Below are 19,736 nucleotides of genomic sequence, written 5' to 3' on the forward strand. Positions count from 1 at the left end.
AATAGTCTGTTGAATTAAAACCAGCAGCTCCTGCTCTAAGCAACTAGACTTCACCCCTCCCAGGGCTGGAAACAACCCAGGAATCCTGGCTCCCAGTCATCCCAAAGTCATTTTTAGGCCGCCTACTCCTCTCGCAGAGCTGGGGATAGAAGCCAGGCACCCAGATGCACTGGACCCTGTCCTACCCCTCCCTCGTCTCATTTGAGCTCCTCCATGCTATTTATCAGCCTCAGCCACAGCCACGGCAGCAGATCGGCTTTCTGGCAAGGCTCCAGGGGGCAGTCCCTGAGAGCGGAAAACAACACATTGGTTTCACTTTTGTTTCGCTCCGGCCGCCATGGCAGCCCCCAACCCCTTCCGAGCCCTGGAGGATGAGCTGAGCTGCCCCATCTGCTTGGATTACTTCAAGGACCCTGTGCTCCTGTGCTGTGGCCACAACTTCTGCCAGGCTTGCATCACTGTGGTGTGGGAGGGCCTGGAGGGACACCTCTCCTGCCCGCAGTGCCGAAAGCGGTTCCAGGGCAGGAGTTTCCAGCCCAACACTCTGCTGGGGGCGGTGGTAGAGAAGGCCCAGCTGGTGGTGTCCCAGGCTGGCCACGAGAGGCCGGCAGCAGGTACGTGCCAGAAACATGGGGAAGCCCTCCATCTGTACTGCCAGGAGGATCAGGCGCTGATCTGTGTGGTGTGCGACCGGTCCCAGGAGCACCGAGCTCACGCTGTGGTTCCCAGAGAGGAGGCTACCCAGGAATACAAGGTAAAGGACACCTCACGCTTCACCTCTTGGGCTTGGCACCTGCCTCCTGTTGGACACAGAACTGAGCTGTCCCATTCCTCCTCTGACCACAAGCACCATCCCTGAGCTGGCCAGGGACCCCCCTGCCCCCAGACTGCCTTCTCTTCCTTCCTAGATTTATCCCCCCCAGCAAGGCCAGGCTGTAACCCAGGGGTGCTGGCTCCCGGGCCCACCCTCGCTAACCCACAAGATGCCACTTCCCTGCCACAGCTGGGTGTAAAAACCAGGAGTCCTGAGCTCACTCTCTGTATCTGACCTGTTTAATGTTTCAGATTAACCCACCACTGTCCAGTTGAGCCCAGTGGTATGTTTGCAAAGCTGATGCACCCTGTTCAGGCCCTTCTGCCCTGAACCTAGTCTAAGATATCCCACCTCTGGAAGGACTTTCGGTGTGGAGATTGCTCAACCCACACGGGCAAAAGAAGCATCATCCCCCATTTCATAGATGCGGCTAAGTGACTTGCCCAAGGTGGCACAGGCAGTTGGTGGCAGAGCTGTGAGACGCTCCCCCTCCCTCTCCCCCAGGTCTCCCAAGCCCCTAGTCAAGTGTTTCCCCTTTTCTCCATCACTGAAGTGACCTGATGATCTTGAGAGGTCCCTTACAGCCCCTCACATCTATCAATTGGCAGGAGAAACTCCATAAGCACCTGGAGAGTCTGAAGTGTGAGAAGCAGAGCAGGGAGGCTCTCACCATCAGTGAAGGGAGGAGAATAGATGGCGTGCAGGTAAGTGCTCTTTCCTGACTGCCTGGGATTCCTGCCTGTCCCTTCTTCACCCCTTCCTGTGCAAATTCCCATGGAGGGTAATGAGCGGCCTAACAGTACTAAGCTGCTTCTGGGATCTGATGATTAAATGCAGTCCGAGACCACTAGGAGAGACCCCCTGGATCCCTTCTCTGGCAGTGGGTCCAAAATAAGGATGACAGCTCTACTCCTGCTATGAGCTCATGGTGTTACTCCTCTACTTGTGCTCCAGGTGGTGGGCCCCCAGGCCACCCTGCCTCCCCACCCCTGACAAGGACAGCCTCATCCTAGAGAAGCTGCTTTCAAGGGTTGCCAAACTTTTGGCCTGCTCAAGCCTGGGTTTCTAAGATCCACAGCCTGGACCGTGAGCGAGAGCACTGTGGGGTTGGTGGGGAGGCGGTGGTCAAACAAGCTGAGTGTCCTTGTCTGCACCCCAAGTCATGACCTGATTAGGAGCTGCCCTCTGGCAGGAAGAACTGGCTAGTCATCTGGGCCACAGGGAGCTCTCCTGGGCTGGGTAATGGCATTTCGGTGGCTGGGAACAGCTTCGGGTGTCCATATATCCATCTACCTTAACTCTGTACTGCTTTCCTTGCTTGCTCTGAGGCCCTTATGGCTAAGGGCAAGTAAAACCTTGGGGCATCCGAACCCCAAGCCTCCAGGCTTGGGCCGGCAAGTAGGATGCCTGCCAAAGTTTTTGGAAACATCTGAAGCCCCAGGTGGGGGTGGAGGATGTTTGCCAGTAGTAGGGCCACTTATGGTTCTGGACACTTGGATTTGGAATTAGTTTTCGCTGATTTGCCCGCGGATAAAAGTAAAAAACAACAACAACAAAAAACCTCTGCGCTGCTTCATCTTTTCATGTCTCCTTACCTGTCTTTCTACCTCTTGTATTCACCTCTTCTTCTGTCCCATCCCTCAAAGTGTCTCTCCCCTCTTCCCCCCTGCCTGTTACTTTGTCTTTTTCTATATCTTGCTCTCCTTTCTCTTTCTGCCCCCTCAACTCATCCACTTCCCCACGTTCTGCACCTCTCCATCTTTGAGCTTGTTGACCTGAAGTGAATGACTGGTAGAGTCATGGCAGAAAGGCCCCACGTGGGAACACTTTTCTCTGGAGGAGTTGATTTTTATTCTGGAAGCATTTGTGCCCTGGAACAAAGTGACCTCTGCTTCCTAGGGGTGATGGCTGTAGCTGCGTTGGTTTAAGGACATAGTCAGACAAGGGTCTTTGGGTAGATGTGATATCTTTTGTTCGATCAACTAAATAGTTGGAATTTTTTTCTTTGCCAGCTTTTGGGCACAAAAAGAAGGGCAAAGACGGGTGTTTGTGCCCGAAAGCTGGCAAAGAACATTTTTCCCAACTATTTAGTTGCTCTAACAAAAGATCTCACATCTACCCAAAGACCCTTGTCTGCCTTTGCTTTGTAGTAACATCTCTGCATGGAGGGTGACTCTTTTCTAATCAGTTGCCCTGTGTAGCTCAGCCTGATCTTTCCTAGGCATGTTCTTCCCAGTCTCTTTTATTTTTTTCCCTCTGCGTGTCTGCCCATCCTCTTGTTTCTCCCTTGAGATGGTTGGAAAATGGGTTGTGTTGTGCTTTTTTCTTTTATTAATTTATTTATTTCCTCCTGTGGAAAAAATGAGGTGGAAGTGCAGGGAGAAATTGTTTGGGTCAGTGGTTTTTAATGGAAAATGTCTACGTTTCTGTCAAAAAACAAAGGATAAAGGTTTACAGATACATTCTCTTCTTTTTATTGTCTAGATGTTACGTTTTCAATCAAAAGTCTATTTTTCTGGGGCAGCAACATCAGCAACATGTTCTTCAGCAGTTTCCAGTTTTATACTGGAAAATAGTTTTGACGTACACCCTTGCTTTCTCTCTGTCCACCTGTCTCCGAACCCCACTCTGTCTGCTACTTGCTCTGCCCCCTGGGTAGGGATGCCCTGGCTGGCTCTGTGGTGCTAGAAGCCGTGCCCCACTCCCCAGCCTGACCACCCCAACCAACTTTTCTGCCCATCATAGGCACGCGTGAAGGCTGAGAGGCAGCGGGTCACCTCCACTTTCCAGCAGCTGCACCAGCTGCTGCAGGAGAAGGAGCAGCCCCTCCTGGAGGGGCTGGACAGCATGGCGCAGAGCCTAAGGCAGCTGCACCAGGAGAACATGGCCTCACTCCAGCAGGAGGTGCTGGTTCTCCACGGGCTGATTACTGAGCTGGAGCGAAGGTGCCAGCTTCCTGACTTGGAGCTCCTCAAGGTGAGGGTGCCTGGGCAGGGTTGAATCTGGGGGGAGGAGAGGTGCCATCCCCTCCACCAAAACCTCACTCTTGGCTTTCCCCTGCTCTCAGCCCATAGGAGAATCTCCCTGGGTTCTGGGCAGTGCAGGGGCTCTGACCTATGATTGTATCCAGCAGGGCAGAACCCACAAGCCAAGTACCATTCTCCAAGATACTCTAATGCCAGAAATACACCCTGCCTCTAAGGCACTTGCTTTCCCACCCAAACCCATCCCACCCCATGTCCCTTGCCTAGACAGGGCACTTCCCAGCCCCCCTCTTCCCCAACCCCCTGCTGCAACACCCTACTCTGTGGCTAGAGGTCTGAGAGGCTCTTCTTTTTCTTTCCCAACTAGGATGCCAAAAGCACCCTGAGCAGGTAGGAGGCTCCTTCTTACCCTTGGCAGATGGGGAGGGGGCGGGCTGGGGGCTGGGAAATGTGGGTGTCACAGAGGGGAAGAGGCAGTTTGGGCTGGGGGAAGCAATGAGTCGGGTCCCATGGGGTTTATTGTGGGAACAGAACGGGACAAGAGTATATGGGGGCCATTCAGGGGTTACAGGGGGAACCATACAGGACAGGTTAGGTGGGGTCTGCGGGGAGGGGAGTCTCAGAAGGGTGGTGTTGGAGCCCCAGTGGGGGAGGATGGGACTAAATGGGGTCCCATTTGTCCCTTCCGGCCCTTTATCATTGGCCATCCCTGCCCCGGTTGTGAAGAACCCACTCAGGCTCCTGGCTCTCAAGATAACTATTTGCAAGACCTGGCTTCTCAACTCCCCTGGAGCCAGCACCCCTGAGAGCAGCTGACCCTGGCACTGCAAACACACATGCCCTTGTGAAGGGGATATCTCTTCCTGCAGGTACAAGATGCCGACATTTCGCAGGTGGGACCCTGTGCCCACTGACAGCCTGGAAGAGACCGTCAGGCACATCTCCTGCAAGAGGCGTGCCCTGTGGGCCGAGATGGTGCAGAGCAAGGGTAAAGGGGGCTGTCTCGCAGCCACGTGCTGATTTTTGCAGGGCGACACCAGGGGGGTATTGCAGAAAATCATTACAGCTGCCAGGTTTCCTAAGCAGAGGCTATCCCTGTTTATGCCCTACAGCACCCTGGCCTGCTTTGAGATCCTTGTTAAGAGCATCACAGGGAGCTGCTCAGTATTAGCCCTGGGTACAGACTGGGTACAGACTGACTCCAATTTCCCCCTTTGCCCTCCCAGAGATCCTAACCCTGGATGCTTCCTCGGCTCACCCTGGCCTAGTGGTGTCACCAGACCGACGGAGCGTGAGGCACGGGAAGAAGGTCCTGCGTTCCCAGCCCCGGGACCCCCAGCGGTTCTTCCCTGCCTTCTGCATCCTGGGCTCTGAGGGTTTCTCTTCGGGCCAGCACATCTGGGAGGTGCGGGTGGAGGGTAAGGACGGCTGGGCCGTGGGTGTAGCGAAGGAATCGGTGAGGAGGCAAGGGCCCATGGGCCTCCTGCCCCAGAATGGCGTGTGGGCTGTAGAGCTGGGACGGTACAAGTTGCTTCCCTTTGGGCCTGCACGGCCTCAGGAGGGCCCAGAGTGCAGGCTAAGCAGGATCCAGGTCTGTCTGGACTATGAAGAAGGGCGGGTGACCTTTGCTAATTCTGAGGACCAGGCCCTGCTCTTCACATTCAGGGCCTCCTTCACAGAGAGGATCTTCCCGTTCTTCTGGCTCTGGTCCCACCGTGCCCAGATCACCCTGTGCCCCTGAGGTCAGAGCAGCATCTCGCAGATGCACAACCAGCATCCCATTCCTTGGGGTGGCAAGGTCCATACCCCATAATCCCAGTAAAAGGTAATGGGGATACACCCAACAAACACAGACCAGGACAGTCTGATTTCTGGGCAGCCAGAACACATTCAGGATCACTATGGTCTTGTTCCTAGGTAATGGGCAAAACCCCATAAAGCTCAGACAGAGCTCCCATGGCTCGGGATCTGCAAATGCCAGTGGCTCTGGCCCCATTCCCCTCCTGGAGCTGTAGATAGAGCCCAGGAATCCTGGCTTCCCATCATCTTTACTATAAGCTGTGTGAGCTGGAAGAGTTCATGGCTCTCTGTCAGCATTATGGACTATGACACACGCCCCTTATTCTGTGTAGTATGGGGTCATTCACTACCATATGCGTAGATTTGTTCTGCTTCTCTTTTTCACTCTGTTGCCAGCTGGGGCAAGCCCTGCCCATCTTGCATGGTGTGACAGGGAAGCTACATCTGGCACGGACTGACCCAGGGGAGACCTGTGTTTTTGCTAAGTGTATTAGAGCCCTGGGGAAAGCCAGGTCTTTAGGTTCTATGGGGTTTTCCCCACCCCCCCTCCTTGCATGACATCACAGACTGCAATTAATAAAGACCGTTTTAAAAGGAGCAGGAATCTCAGAGCATTTCCTTCTTGCCCCTGGGGGAAAGGTTGAATTAGCAACAAGAACAGGAGCATTTAGCTAATTTAACACAGGTCAGAAATTTCCATCCTGGGAGTTCTGCGTCACATCCAAATGTGGCCTGAGCCAGAGACAATCTTCTAAGGCTTGGCTGGGGAGGTTACTCAGGAAAACTAAGACAAATGAAATACAGAACTACCAGTAGATGATTCGTCTGATCATTCCTTATTGTCCCGGTGTAAGCAACCCCTCTGGAAAGATTCTGTTTGATTGAAAAGTTTGTTTTTTTTTTAAATTTTGCATCTTGGGCCAAATCAGCCAAATCAGTTCTGTTGGCTGAGCAGAGTTCGGTCATTCAAGTCTGTGTGGCACTACCACATAAACTTCAATGACCACATAGACTTGAATATGGTAGCACCACACTGACATTACCACAACGTCTGTGTGGTACTACCACCGGCAAGTGTCCTCCCTCCCAGACTTTTCAGCCTGAGGCTTCAGATAATCCCAAATCCCTGGCAGGCAACCTGCATGCAAGCCCCAAGCTTGGAAGCATCGGAGTACAGATAGCCCCTAGTCTTTCTCACCGCTAGACAAAAGGCTGAAGGAGCAAGCTAGAGGGAGAGCCCAAGAGCAATCCCCCATCACCATAAATTGTATAGCTGAGATCTTCCCATTGGGAAGCTAAAGCACACTGTCGTAGGGGTGCCTACCCTCATTGCAATGGCCAGGTCTCCACCCTCAACTACATCGAGTCATTCAAGGCCAAGAAGAAGGGAATCTTCCCTGCCAGGTCAGTAAAACCACCTGGGCCAAAACCATCCTTATGGTAGCTCCCTGATGAAGATGCTACCATGTTCCTAGCTAAATTTCCATCCCCACCCCACTGTTAAAACGTTCTCTTTCTGCTGTGAATCAGGAGAACTTCAGTGTAAGTGATCCCTGTGCAATGTTGCTGCTGCTGTTAACCAGTACTGAGGCCCTCCCTAGAAGCAGCTGCATTTCAGGGCCGGGTAAGCGATCCCTGTGCAATCGTATTGCAAGAGCGCTAACCAGCAGCCATGCACCACTCCAGAGGCTGGCTGCGTTTTAGCCCACCGGATGAGCAATCCCAGTGCTGACTGAATGACCTTCACGCCAGGGACTGCCTTGCTGGGTGCTGACAGAAATGACGGTTTGTCACATGATCAGCCCCCTGAAGTGCTCTACAGCTGTGCCCGCACAGAAGTGCATGGCTGCAGGTGCGTTAAAAGTGCCAAATCGCATGACAATCTGAACCCTTATTACATGTGGGTTCAGATGAAGGCGCTTGAAGTGGAATACCTTCATCAATGTCTATCAGTGCGCACCAGGAGCAGGGCTGGGCTGATGCAGCCCAGTCCCACCCTGGATGCTGTCTTCAGAATGGGAGGGGGGAAAGAGAGGGGAGGGGGCTCAGTCTGGGGTTTGCCCAGCGGTGCTGGAGGGTGGAGCAGGTGGATTGGAGTCCCACTGTGATGGGTGCTCCAATCCATCCACCTGGCCCTCCACCACTGGCCAAACCCTGGGCTGAGCTCCCTCCCTTTCCTTTCCAGTCCACCTCTCCCATTCTGAAGATAGCTCAGGAGTTGGGGGGTGGTGCAAAGCTAAAGGAGAGAGGCTGCAGATATGCGGCCACTCCGAATTGGAGCTTGATCCCCCAACCCGCGGACCCAACAGTGAATGTCTCTTGGGTCAGGGGGGAGGGAACATTGTACCCTATGGTGCTTCCTGTGAATGAGTTACAGCAAGAACCTGCATGTCGGTCAGCGCCCGCTATGTGTATGTATAGTACCTAGCATAATGAGGCCCTGACTGTGCTGAGATCTTTAGACACCACTGAGACAGCTTTTACATGACAACCATTGGCCTCATGAATGATTTACCTCTAGTGTTATGTTGGCTCCCATCAGTTTTGGTAGCAAGAAGGACACACACGGCTTCCAAGGGAGGTGGTGCTCTTCCCATACCTTGGGGGTCTTTAAGAGACGGCTGGATAGGCATCTGGCTGGGGTCATCTGACCCCAGCGCTCTTTCCCGCCCAGGGCAGGGGGTCGGACTCGATGATGTGTTGAGGTCCCTTTTGACCCTAGCATCTATGAATCTATGATTTTAAAGGTAACAGAGTTCTGGGCTTGGGAGTTAATTGTTCTGAAATCCACACCCATGTAATCCTGCATTTTTGTTCACACACATGTACACCAGCCTCTTTCCCATTTGAGCCATGTTCACTTAGCAGATAAGTAGAATGAGAACATGTCAGGTACCTGTAGCTTTTCTTTGGGACCAATAATGATGACTAGCTCTTGACTCAGGAGTTGGTTGGATGTATCCTAGATCTGACCCACACCCTTCTTTCTACTTGTTTGTGTAGCATGAGTCTTTGGCATTTTATCACCTCCATGTTACTCTTCTAATTTCCTCCATGCCTTGATACTCTAATGGAGACCACCACACAGGGAAAGACAGCCCCTGCCCCAGCTGAGATCAGGGCCCCTTGGCAGCAGCTACTGCACAGATACATACAGAGAGTGAACCATGATACAAATACACCCAGGAAAGATTATTAGCTCCATCTACCGGAAACTGAGGTATGAGCTGAGAAAACAACCCAGGAACTCAGTGCCAGATTTGAGATTGGAGTTTACAATGTCTTAGTCTGTTAATTGGGACCCACACCTACCTTTGCTAACCCAAGAGTCCCAAGTCTGTTCCCCCTTACTCTAACCACAACCCACTACTGTCCCAGAGCCTAGAATAAACACAAAGGCCAGGAGCAGAGGTAGAATTGGGCAGTTCTGCACCCTGGACATGCTCTTCATGCATTGATTTGGGGAAGTTGGGATGCAAATCTCAATCTCTCTTAGTCATGCTACTGCCCAGAAGTGCTGCCAGCCAGCACCTCCTCTTTGAAAAAGCAGTTGGTTAGGCTGGAGGTCCTCCCCCAGGTAGCAGAAGGGGGCACTGCAGCAGCTTTGCCTTCCCCAGTGGCTGGTTGGGGGGCAGAGGGCAGTGGGAAGGCTTATTCTTTATCCCCTTCCTGAGTAACAAAGACAGCTGAATCCAGGTTCATTGGGCCCAGGGAGAGGGGAAGAGACTGCAGCAAGGAAGCTGCTGCTTTAAGCTGTTGCAGCTTGCAGTGCACAAGGCTACTACTGCTCAGGAGGGGAGAGGAGGGTTGAGGAGCTGCAAAGTGGGAAGGCCTAGCTCTAAATTCTGGTCCCAGGGGGATCAGAAGGCCTGCCTGGCCCTCCTCCACCTCCTGCCATGGGGCATCTGATGTAACCAAAGACTACAAGAGGATCACCACCCCTGCCCTCCCATGCTGGAGGTTAGAGAGATTACACCAGGATTGCTAGTCTGGTCCTAGGATGCAGCCACCTCTGGGTTGGAGCAGAGTATGAATGTGCTCATGGTAACACCCAGCATATGCACCCCGCCCCCGTCAGCAGCATTTAAGCCTCCACCGTGAACTCGCAATCTAGCTTCTCCTGCTCAGGCCCAAGGAACAGAAGCCGGATGATCCAAAGCTGCATCAACAGCTGAGCTTTTCATGAGCACCTGGTCAGCTCACCTCCAATGATTTCAAGCCTGCAGTTGGATTTTGACTAGGAGACCATGGTTAATGAAAAAGCCACAGCTGCCTGGCAGGATTCATGAGCTTGGAGAAACAAGGAAGATCTTAAAAGGAACTCCAATGGCTGGATCAACTCCCTCTAGTCACCAGGGTCTCCCACGAGTACCTCCAACAGCCACCCTGTCTAGCCTGCAAGCCAAGCAGAGGGCAGATAAGGCTGCCTACGTGTTTAAATAACTGCCTTTGTAGCTCCTTTGAGAGAGAGCATTTCTATGCAGGTATTAGCTCAGTCACACCCTAGTCCTGATGGTGGTTTTACTGCAATTAACTTAAAGCTAATGGGAAAAAATGGTCTCATCATGGAACAGATTGGGCTGGGCTGGAGAATGGGAAACTGGGCCTTTCCCCTGTGTGTGGTGCTGGTGCTGAGCTGGCTCAGACTAGGGGGTCCTGGCTGGTGCACAGGGGCCTGGGAGGGATCAGAGGGTTGGATCTGGCAAGGAAGCCAGCAGACATGGTCATTAAATGAGAGCTGAGTGGCCAAGTTGCAAGTTCTCTGTTCAGGCAGGACGGGGGTAGTCTTGTCACACAGCTACTGCAGGGCAGCCAGAAGCGATTGCATATACCATGTCATTGCATTCCCCCTCCCCGCTTTTTGGTTACTTCAGCTACTGCTGTGCTCTAACCTGGAACTGTCTGCATCTCGGTGCTGAGTGAGCAACACTGGGACAATTTCACCATGGGGCTGTTACCCAGGTGCCTCCTCCCCAGTGGCAGCTGCATATCTGAAGTGGGATCAGAAACTTAAGGCAAAACTTGAAAAAGTAAATGTATTTATTACCCTTTTCCAGGCACAGGTTCCCTCCTTCCACCCTCCTCTCCCCCTCCTCCAAGTTTACACCTATGTAATTAGTGTGTCATTTTTAGCCCTCTTGGGTGGCCTTGATGCATTCGCCTCCTGTGACACCTTCAGCTCAGCTGCTTGCTCTGCACCTGGTTGCCTATGTCATGCTTAGTTTGCAGCTGATCTTGAAGGTCCTTGTGCTGTTTCTGTAAAGACCAAGGGGGTGTAAAAACTGTAGGCAGTGGCTGGGCTTAGGCCCTCTGCCCATCCATTATTAGGCTACTGCTTATGACACTGAGTGAACAGGTCCCATCAGCATCTGTGAGCCAAAACTCCAGCCTTCCAGTGGGCTGGGCCGGGAACCTGGGCTTTAGGGCTGGCTCCTGCCAGGCCCTCACCCTGCTTCTGATCTAGACCTTGGGGATAAGGACTGACCATTAAATGTCCTGTAGGCGGCATTGGGGATGAAACTGTGGAATTAATTACTGTAACTAGGCATTGTGCAGATGAGAAGACTCTAGCCATTTAAATGCTGATTTTCAGCAGCAGAAGAAGAAGGTGACATCTCTCCCCCACAACAGCAAATCCCCTTGGCCACTGCTACTCTGCCCTCCCTAGAGCTGGAGCTGGAACCAGGGCAAGAGTGGGTGCAGGGATGGCAGATGGGAGGTGAGGGGATGTGCCCACTCCAACTCCATTTCAGCTCCCTCTCATCACACTGCCTTAGGCAGTGGCTGGGATTTGGGCTCAGTTTGCCTATCCATCATTAGGCTACTACTCCCCCTCCACACCAAATTTAAACCACTAGACCCCACGTTCTTCCGAGAGTTTGGACTAGAACCCACTGCTCCCAATTATGGCCAACTCCTCCACGCCCGATGTAGAGCCCAGGAGTCCTGGCTCTCCAGTCAGTTGGCATTTTGACCTCTATTAATTTCACTCAGTAAAGGAGAGAATTATTTTTTCCTGTCCTTGAAGGGGTCATCAAGACAAAAATCAGGATCCTGGAGATAATTGGTTTAACATCCCCCTGATGAGAAACAGTGATTGAAATAGTAACGAGGCTTCCAGCAGCACAGCCCAGAAACTGTCCTACTTCCCCAGCTTCAGCGGACTGACTGCCGGCTGGAACACGGAAAGTATCTATCTTTCTCTCCAATCTCTCCATGTCCTATTATTTGTCTTTATGTCTATATGTCTGTCTGTCCACCCTTCCTTCTCTGTTCAGACCTCTCAGTCTGACAGCCTAGCTTCCCAACCACCTACCATACTGTCTGTCTGCTATTAGATCTTAGTATGCTCGCTCTTTTCTCATTTCCCAGGCTACAAGAGAAATAGCTTTATGGGTGGTTGCACATATACTGCATGCTCCTAAAACATAATTTTGTGAGTCCAAAATTATACCTTTATTTTTTTGATTCACGCTAACTTAAATAGCATCGATGCAACGTAACCTTTTTCTTAATGTAGTGCTGGAGTGATGTTGCAGTTATGACGGTTCAGGAAATATGTGAGATGCAAAAATGTTTGTGGGTGATACTTTTTATTGGATCATCTGCATGGTTCAGATAGACTTAGACAAGTTTTCAGCCACTCACTAAAACTCTTCCTCAGAGACAAAGACTGAATTAATAAATCTCTTTAGTATACTTTTGGTTGGAACTAATGAGTCGGTAAATAATGAGAATGACCTTGTTTGATAGTGGGGTGAGTGCTTTCCATCCCTGCTCAGAGTTGTCTGTATGACACAGACTTTTAACGTTTCATATTTCCTACAGTTATTTATTATTGCTGGCTTGAAATTAATAGAGCTAGTTGAAATATTTCAAACAAAATAAGTCTTTTTGTGCCTCAAAATTATTTCTTAAATGACATTTTTCATGCAATTTCCGATACTCTTTGCTTTTAACTAGAAAAGAAGTTATCTTTTTATCAAAACCTTTTTCTCCCAGAGTGTGTTTCAAGAACTGTACTGATAAATCTCAATAAGCATTTGAAAATAAGATGAAAATGTAAAAAAGATCCATTTTTGAACTTTCCAAATTTTATAGAATTTCATTTTTTCTTCCTTTTTATGAGCTGCGGAAGGCTGTGGCACACTAATTTCATTACTAGTTGAGAAATATCTATCTGAACTGCTCTTTATTGGAAAATTAAGTCTACAAGAAAATCTAATTTTCTTTCCAAAATGAGGTGGATTTTTTTAACGTAAAAAACAAAACATCAAAACCCAAATTCTCAAAACAATGAAATACCGTGGACAATGTTGTTCTTTAACATGTTGATATTTGAATTTTTGCCAAAGAAATGACATTTCTCATGAAAAAAAGATGTTTTTTTCCTAATCAGTTCTATAATGGAGGCTGCTCCAAATTCTGGTAGGTGAGAAGTGCTCCTAATTACGATTAGATGTCAGAGTGTCTCACACAAAGATATCATATGACTTCTCCTGGGTTCTTGTTTTCCACCTGCAGGTACCATCTGTACTAAGAAGCTAAATGGACACAGCCAGTAGAGTTGTGACATCTGTCCATCCTGGAAAAGCCAGCCCGCCTGGTGGTGTGAGCACAACTATGAGCACTGGGGATGGTGGTATAGCTGATGGGATCACTATTCTTGGGACTGCCAGTAGCCCCTGGGAGACTGGTACCTATGGAGACAGGGATGCAGCCATTCATGGAGAGAAGGACATGGCTGCCACTGCTGCTTATGAAGATGGCACTGTCACCCCTGGAGATGGAGGCACAACACCCACTATCATAGAGACAGAAGTAAACACCATCCTTAGAGACAGAGATGCCACCATCAGTCTTAGAGGGGTAGATGCCATTTTCACCCCCAGGGATAGAGATACTACCATCAGGCGTAGAAACATCACCCCCAACTCTAGAGACACTGACACTGCCTCCAGCCCTGGAGGGGCTACTGCCCCTAGAAATCCTTCCATGACTGCCCATGGTGAGGGCACAATTGTTACCACTCCAGGATATAACATCCTAGCTATAGTCTCTGGAAAAGCCACCACCTCTGTCTCTGGGACAGCTTCTGTTCTTGGGGAGACAGTTAGCTCTGGAAAGTTCCCAGCCTTCAGCGAAACCAGAACTCATGCATCAATAGCCACCTATAATAAAGCCAACCTCTTTGGGGCCAGAAATGTCCCCGATGACCCTGGCACCTCCAGTGAGAACAAATCTGTGGAACAAACTCATGTTCCTGGGGACAGCGGCCCCTCTAGTGAGGCTCCCACTTCTGTTGCAGCCAGCGCTGCCCATGTTGGGACCATTACCTTTAGGGACATAGAGGCCCTTAATCTGGAAAGGACCCTGCCAACCCAGGGAAGAACTTCAGGGAACATCACTATTCCCAAAGAGACCATTTCCAGTCCTGAAGATCCTGCTGCTGCCCTTGGAGACACTGCTACTACCCCTGAGGCCTTTACTGCCAACTCTAGAGACTTCACCTCCTCCACAGCCTCTGGAGAGGACATTGCCACTCAGGAAGACACCCTTACGACCACCTTGCCTCTTGGAGAGAGCACCATCAACTCCATTACGCTTGGCGATAACATCACTACCACCACCTTCAGCCCGGGTGATCCCACTACACCTAGGGACAGTGCTGCCATCACCTCTGGAGATGTGTTCACTACTGATATCCTTGGAGATGTCAGCACTGTTGCTGCTCCTGGAGACACTATCACCTCTGTCACCACCAATGCCCCTCCTGAGGAGGGGGATATAACTACTGCTTCCACAGACAGCTTTCCCATTGCTGTCTCTAGTGTCACCCCTTCTCTCTCTGGAGATGCCATTGTCATAGACAGCATTACAGCTGCCCCTGGAGACACCCTTGCTACTGCTGCCAACCCTGGAGAAACTGAGGCAACCACTGCCCCCACTAAAGAAGAAAACACTTTCACCACTGTTCCTGGAGATGCTATTGTCACTATCACCATCACTGCTGCCCCTGAAGAAGAAGAAGAAGAAGAAGATGATGATAACATCACTGTTGCCACTGGTGATGATGACACCACTGCTACCCTTGTAGATACCCCTGCTGTTCCTGGAGAGGATGCTGCTGCTGCAACTTCATATCAAGATAATGATCTCATCACTGCTGTCCTGCAAGAAAATGACATCATTGCTACCTGCCAAGGTAATGATGTCATCATTGCCAATGCTGGAGAAAGTGATGACATCTTCTCTGCTCCTACAGAAAATGAGGTCATTGCTTCCCCTGAAGGAGAAGATGACACCATCACAGCTGGCTATAAGGGAGATGGCACTATCCCTGCTGCCCCTGGAGAGGTCAGCATCCCTATAACCATCATCGCTGCCCCTGGGGGTGATGATGGAGCCAATGCCATTACTGACACACCCGGAAAGGGCTATGCCATCACTGATACCCCTGGAGAAGGAAACAATGCCGTCACTGATGCCCTTAGAGGAGGAGATGATGTCTTCACTGATGCCCCCAGAGGAGGAGATGGCATTGTCACTGCCACCCCTGGAGGAGGAGATGACATCATCACCACTGCCCCTGGAGATGGAAATGATAATATTCCCATCAGCACCCTCCCTGAAGGAGACAAAGCCAAGACCCCCCACCATGAAGATGTTATTGCCACTACTCCTAGAGATGACAGAGCTGTCACTGTTGCCCTTGGAGATGGAGTTGCTCATGGAGATGTCATCATCCCTGAAAAAGATGATGCCATCACTCCTACCCTTGTGGATTCTGTCGTCACCATCACCATCACTGCGGCCCCTGAGGAGGTTACCCCTGACATCGACACCTTCACCCTTGGGGAAGCTGACACTGCCATCACCACTACCCCTGGGGAGGCTGATACTGCCATCACCACCGCCCCTGGGGAGGGTGACACTGACAACACCATCACCACTGCCCCTGGGAAGGCAGATATTGCCATCACCACCACTGTTGGGGAGGCTGGCACTGACAATACCATCGCCACTGCCGCTGGGGAGGCTGATAAAGACACCACTATTGCCACCACCCATGGGGAGGCTGACACGGACACCACCATCCCTACCACCCTTTGGGAGGCTGATACTGAGACTGCCATCCCCACGGCCCCTGTGGAGACTCTGGCCACCATCATCACTGCTTCTGAAGATGCCAAGGGCACCATCACCACCACCCCTGTTGAGGCTGAGGCCACCATCACTACTGTTCCTGAGGAGGCTGACACTGACACCACCATCACCCCTCTTCCTGGGGACACCAATGCTGTCATCACCACCACCTCTGGAAGAGATGAGGTTATGACTGTCCCTTCTGATCATGCCATCGTCACTATCACCATCACCTCAGTCTTTGGGGATGAGGAGGCTGCCTCTACCCTAATTCCTGAGGGTGAGGAGGCTACCCTCACCCCCACTTCCAGGGGTGATGGGGCCATCACTGCCATTCCTGGAGACCCCATTGTCCATATCACCATCACCAGTGCCCCAGAGGAAGACGATGCCACTACTCTTATTTCTGGAGAAGGCACCAGTGCTATTGCCCAGGACGATGATACCATCATTGCTGCCCATGGATATGACATAATTGCTGCCACCCCAGGGGATGATGACATCACCATTGCTGCTAATTCTGGAAAGGATGATGTCTTTACTGCCCCCCTGGTAAACTACCCTGTCACAGCTGCTGCTCCCCACGCACATGTCACTGATTCTGCTGCCAGCCCTGAAGGGGCCACCCACACCACTGCTGCCTCTGGAGACACTAACATCATCACCGTTGCCCCTGTGGATGTTACTGTCACCAAAGCTACCCTTGGAGATATGAGTAACTTTGCCACAGCCTCCAGAGATGCTAGCACCAAGCCTGTGGCCTTTGTGGATAACACCATCATGACGACCCCAGGAAGTGACACCATCTCTGCTGTGCTGGGAGGGTCTGACACAGATGCCATCACCACTGCTGCCCCTGGAGAAGATAATGCCATCACCACTGCACCTGTGGGTGATACTGCCGCCACTGCTGCTGCCTGTGAGGACACCATGGGTATCACCATCCCTGGAGACACCACCACTGCTGTGACTGTCTCTGTAAATGACACCATTGTTGCTGCCACCATTCCTGGAGATGCTTCTATTACCAGCACCCACCACGGAGATGATGAGGCTCCTGGAGACATTGTCTCTGTTACTGCTATTCCACCTGAAGAGGTCACTCCTTATGCTGCCACCCACAGAGATGCCATCATCATCCCCAGAGACGCCCCTGCTGTTGTCTCAGGAGATGTTGCAGCCACCTCTGACACTCTTGAAGACATCGGCATCCCTGGAGATCTAGTCATGAATGCCCCTGCAGGTGATGGCACTATCCTTGGAGGTGACATCACCACTTCTGGAGATGTTGATGTCCCCAGAGATGACATCATCACTGATGGTGTCACTAGCAACACCCTTCGAGATGATGCCATCACAGCTGATGCCCCCAGAGATGACACTGTACCTGGTAAGTGGATGTGAAACCCAGAACCCAGGTTGCCCCCAGGTCGGGAATGGGGAGGGAAGGAAGCCAGGCAATCCCTGTCCTGATGCTGTGACAGTTCTTATCTCCAGGGAGGTGCTGTTGCTATAGCAACAGGCACCATGCTGACATAAATGGATAGTGACACCATCAGCCCCATGTCCACAGGGTGCCCCACACATGACATGAGCCATATACCAAGCAGGGAAGCATAGCTTTGCTCCATTTGATCTCACAGAGCAATAACTCATCCTTTTCTTCTCTTCCTCCAGCAGCAGCCTGGGAGCCCCAGACTCCCCTGCAATCTTGCTCCTTTGTCTTCATCGCCGTTGTCTGCATCTTCATTGCTGTGGTCCTGCTCACTGGGATTTTTGCGGTAAGGGCCGTGTGTGTCACTGGCTGCTTTGGAAACTGCCCTGTCCCTTGTTCTCCTGCTCTTGGGAAACCCACACTTAGTCCTTGTCCTTCAGTCCTTCTGCATTCTGCTCTGAGGTGGCCACGTTGGCTCTGTGCCGCACCAAATGCTGGGCTCTGTAGTCAGGTCTGACACTTGCTGTTGCCCCAGGACTCTTGGTTCTCTCTCCAGCTGTCCCCGGGGAGGAGGGAGTGAATCCAACATATTGGGAGGAGGAGATGACATCATCACCACTGCCCCTGGAGATGAAAATGACAGGATCCCTATCAGCGTTCTGGGAGTTGGGACACCCAGGTGCTGTTCTCAGTTGTAGAAGAGAAGTTGGCACTAATGGCTGGACTGGGGTTGGGAACTGGAGAGCCAGGAGTCCTGGGCTCCCAGCAGTAGGAGGGGAGTTAGCTTTGGTGGTTGGGCCAGGGGAAAACTGGGGATTGGGATTCCTGGGGTTTCTATCAGTTTTGAGAAGGTCCTGGGGCCTGCTGTTTGTTACTCAGACCATTGTACTGATGACCATGCATATCTCTTCCAGGCCATCCATTATGTGAAGGTCTTTATCATCAGCTCTGCCACCTTCTCAGTCCCAGTCGCAAACTCATTCCCCTGAGATCCTTCTCCATGGTCAGCACCTCTGAAGCAGCCAGGTACCACTTCTGGATGGCACAGAGAGACTGCATTCAAGACATCTGTAGCTGACTCAATGGACAGAAATGGAGGAAAGAACTTCATCTAGTTCCTCCCTTTAATACAAGGAAAATGGGTTTTCACTGACCACTGTCCCATGAGAAGGTCACAGCATTGTGGTGTGTTTTGGCCAGGACTAAGGACAGAGGAAAAACTGCTGTATGGGGCAGTTCATCAGCTCACAAGTCCATACAGACTTAGATCTCTTTCCATCTGGTCTGGGATCCCGTGTTCTGCCACTAGCAGATCAGACCAATGGTCCATCCCACCCTTTTTCTGACTTCTGCCTGTGTGAGGGAGGGAAATGGAAGAGCACAACTGCAGGGAAGGAAATATGGTGTTATCTCCCTCTCAGGCACCAGTTCCAGTGTGACCCAAGCCACCAGGACTGGCTGGCTCATGGGAGCTGAGGAATAGTCTAGAGGTCCCATCCTCTCTACAAGGCAGGGTCTGATCTTCAGACTGGGTGGATAGGCTGGTTCAGAGGGGTAGAAAAATGGGATATGGGGTCTTTCCCCTTCTTTCTCTGTAAAATTTCCTTTGTGATAGTAACTCAATAAGGTATTTCCCTTTTTATTGTTTAATCTGATGTGCAGCACTACTTTACAGTTGTAAAACAGCTACCACAAGCCACCCCAAATAGAAAAGAAATAGTTAGCTGTGTTAGTCTGAAGTCAGGTAGAAGACAGGGCAGAGTTGGACCTTATAGATTAACTCGGAATTAGTTAGTCCATAGGCTGCAATTATGCCTTGCCTTCCACCCCAGAGAGAGCCGTGTTTCTGAGCAAGCTTCATGCTGCGTTGCTGTGCAATTGAAACCCAGCCATCCTCCCCCAGAAGTAGCTGCACTCAAACATTGGCTGAGCAATCCCTATCCTGCTTTGTCATGCTATTCTTACCCCAGACGTAGCTGCATTTCAGCACTGGTTGCCCAAGCTCTATGCAGCATTGCTCCATGGTTGTATCCCAGCTGCCTTGCCCACCCCACCAGAACTAAGTGCATTCAATCCCAGTGCTATATGGTTGTTTCCTGGCCAGCCCACCTCGGAGCCAGCCATCAGTGTTCATGCCAGCTCTGGGCAGCCATGGGCAGCATGGCTGTTATCCACCTGCCTCATCCCCAAGCTGGCTGTGTTTCCACAGCAGGAAGACTGCTTGCTTCAGATTGGTTTGTCAGCCAAATACCTTATGACCTTTTGGATCTCTTTGTAAATAATCAATCTGATTAATAAATAGGATATCTTCCCCTATCAGCTCTCCTAAGTGCCTGCTATGTTTGTCTGGTTTCGTGCTTCATAAAAAGAGGTTTCTCCTACTGGCTTACAGAGTCATTAAGCCAAAGGGCAGAAGAGTTCAGCGCATGTAAAGGAAAATGCACTGGGGTGCAGTGCCCACTGTTTCTGCTAGAGGACAGGAGCAAACTACTTCGGAGACTCCTAGACGGAGCCCTGTGTAGTTGGGTTGTGAGAAGCCTCAAGAGAAGCTTCTGAT

At 51.2% G+C, this 19,736-nt stretch overlaps 2 protein-coding genes across 4 annotated transcripts; both read left to right on the forward strand.

The window, feature by feature from the left end:
- Positions 1 to 107: 107 nt before the first annotated feature.
- Positions 108 to 6,706, forward strand: LOC102370698 (E3 ubiquitin-protein ligase TRIM39-like). The gene is made up of 6 exons (XM_006038705.3): positions 108 to 754; positions 1,423 to 1,518; positions 3,560 to 3,790; positions 4,166 to 4,188; positions 4,668 to 4,786; positions 5,025 to 6,706. Exons 1-6 carry the CDS (start codon positions 338 to 340, stop codon positions 5,537 to 5,539), a joined length of 1,401 nt encoding a protein of 466 aa, XP_006038767.2. The 5' UTR covers positions 108 to 337; the 3' UTR covers positions 5,540 to 6,706.
- A 1,046-nt stretch (positions 6,707 to 7,752) lies between these two features.
- On the forward strand, positions 7,753 to 19,489 carry LOC112548705 (mucin-5AC-like). Of its 3 annotated transcripts, XM_025195224.1 has the most exons (5): positions 7,753 to 10,628; positions 11,627 to 11,787; positions 13,123 to 17,134; positions 17,422 to 17,525; positions 18,094 to 19,489. In XM_025195224.1, the coding sequence occupies exons 3-5, from the start codon at positions 13,147 to 13,149 to the stop codon at positions 18,166 to 18,168; spliced, it is 4,167 nt and encodes a 1,388-aa protein (XP_025051009.1). In that variant the 5' UTR covers positions 7,753 to 10,628; positions 11,627 to 11,787; positions 13,123 to 13,146; the 3' UTR covers positions 18,169 to 19,489. The 3 variants fall into 3 exon arrangements, with proteins under 3 accessions (XP_025051009.1, XP_025051010.1, XP_025051011.1); XM_025195225.1 differs by lacking the exons at positions 7,753 to 10,628; positions 11,627 to 11,787 and adding an exon at positions 12,671 to 13,026; XM_025195226.1 differs by lacking the exons at positions 7,753 to 10,628; positions 11,627 to 11,787 and having other exon boundaries at positions 13,094 to 17,134.
- The last annotated feature ends 247 nt before the right edge of the window (positions 19,490 to 19,736 follow it).

The sequence above is a fragment of the Alligator sinensis genome, unplaced genomic scaffold (genome assembly GCF_000455745.1).
Source record: "Alligator sinensis unplaced genomic scaffold, ASM45574v1 scaffold979_1, whole genome shotgun sequence".
NCBI classification, from domain to species: Eukaryota; Metazoa; Chordata; order Crocodylia; family Alligatoridae; genus Alligator; species Alligator sinensis.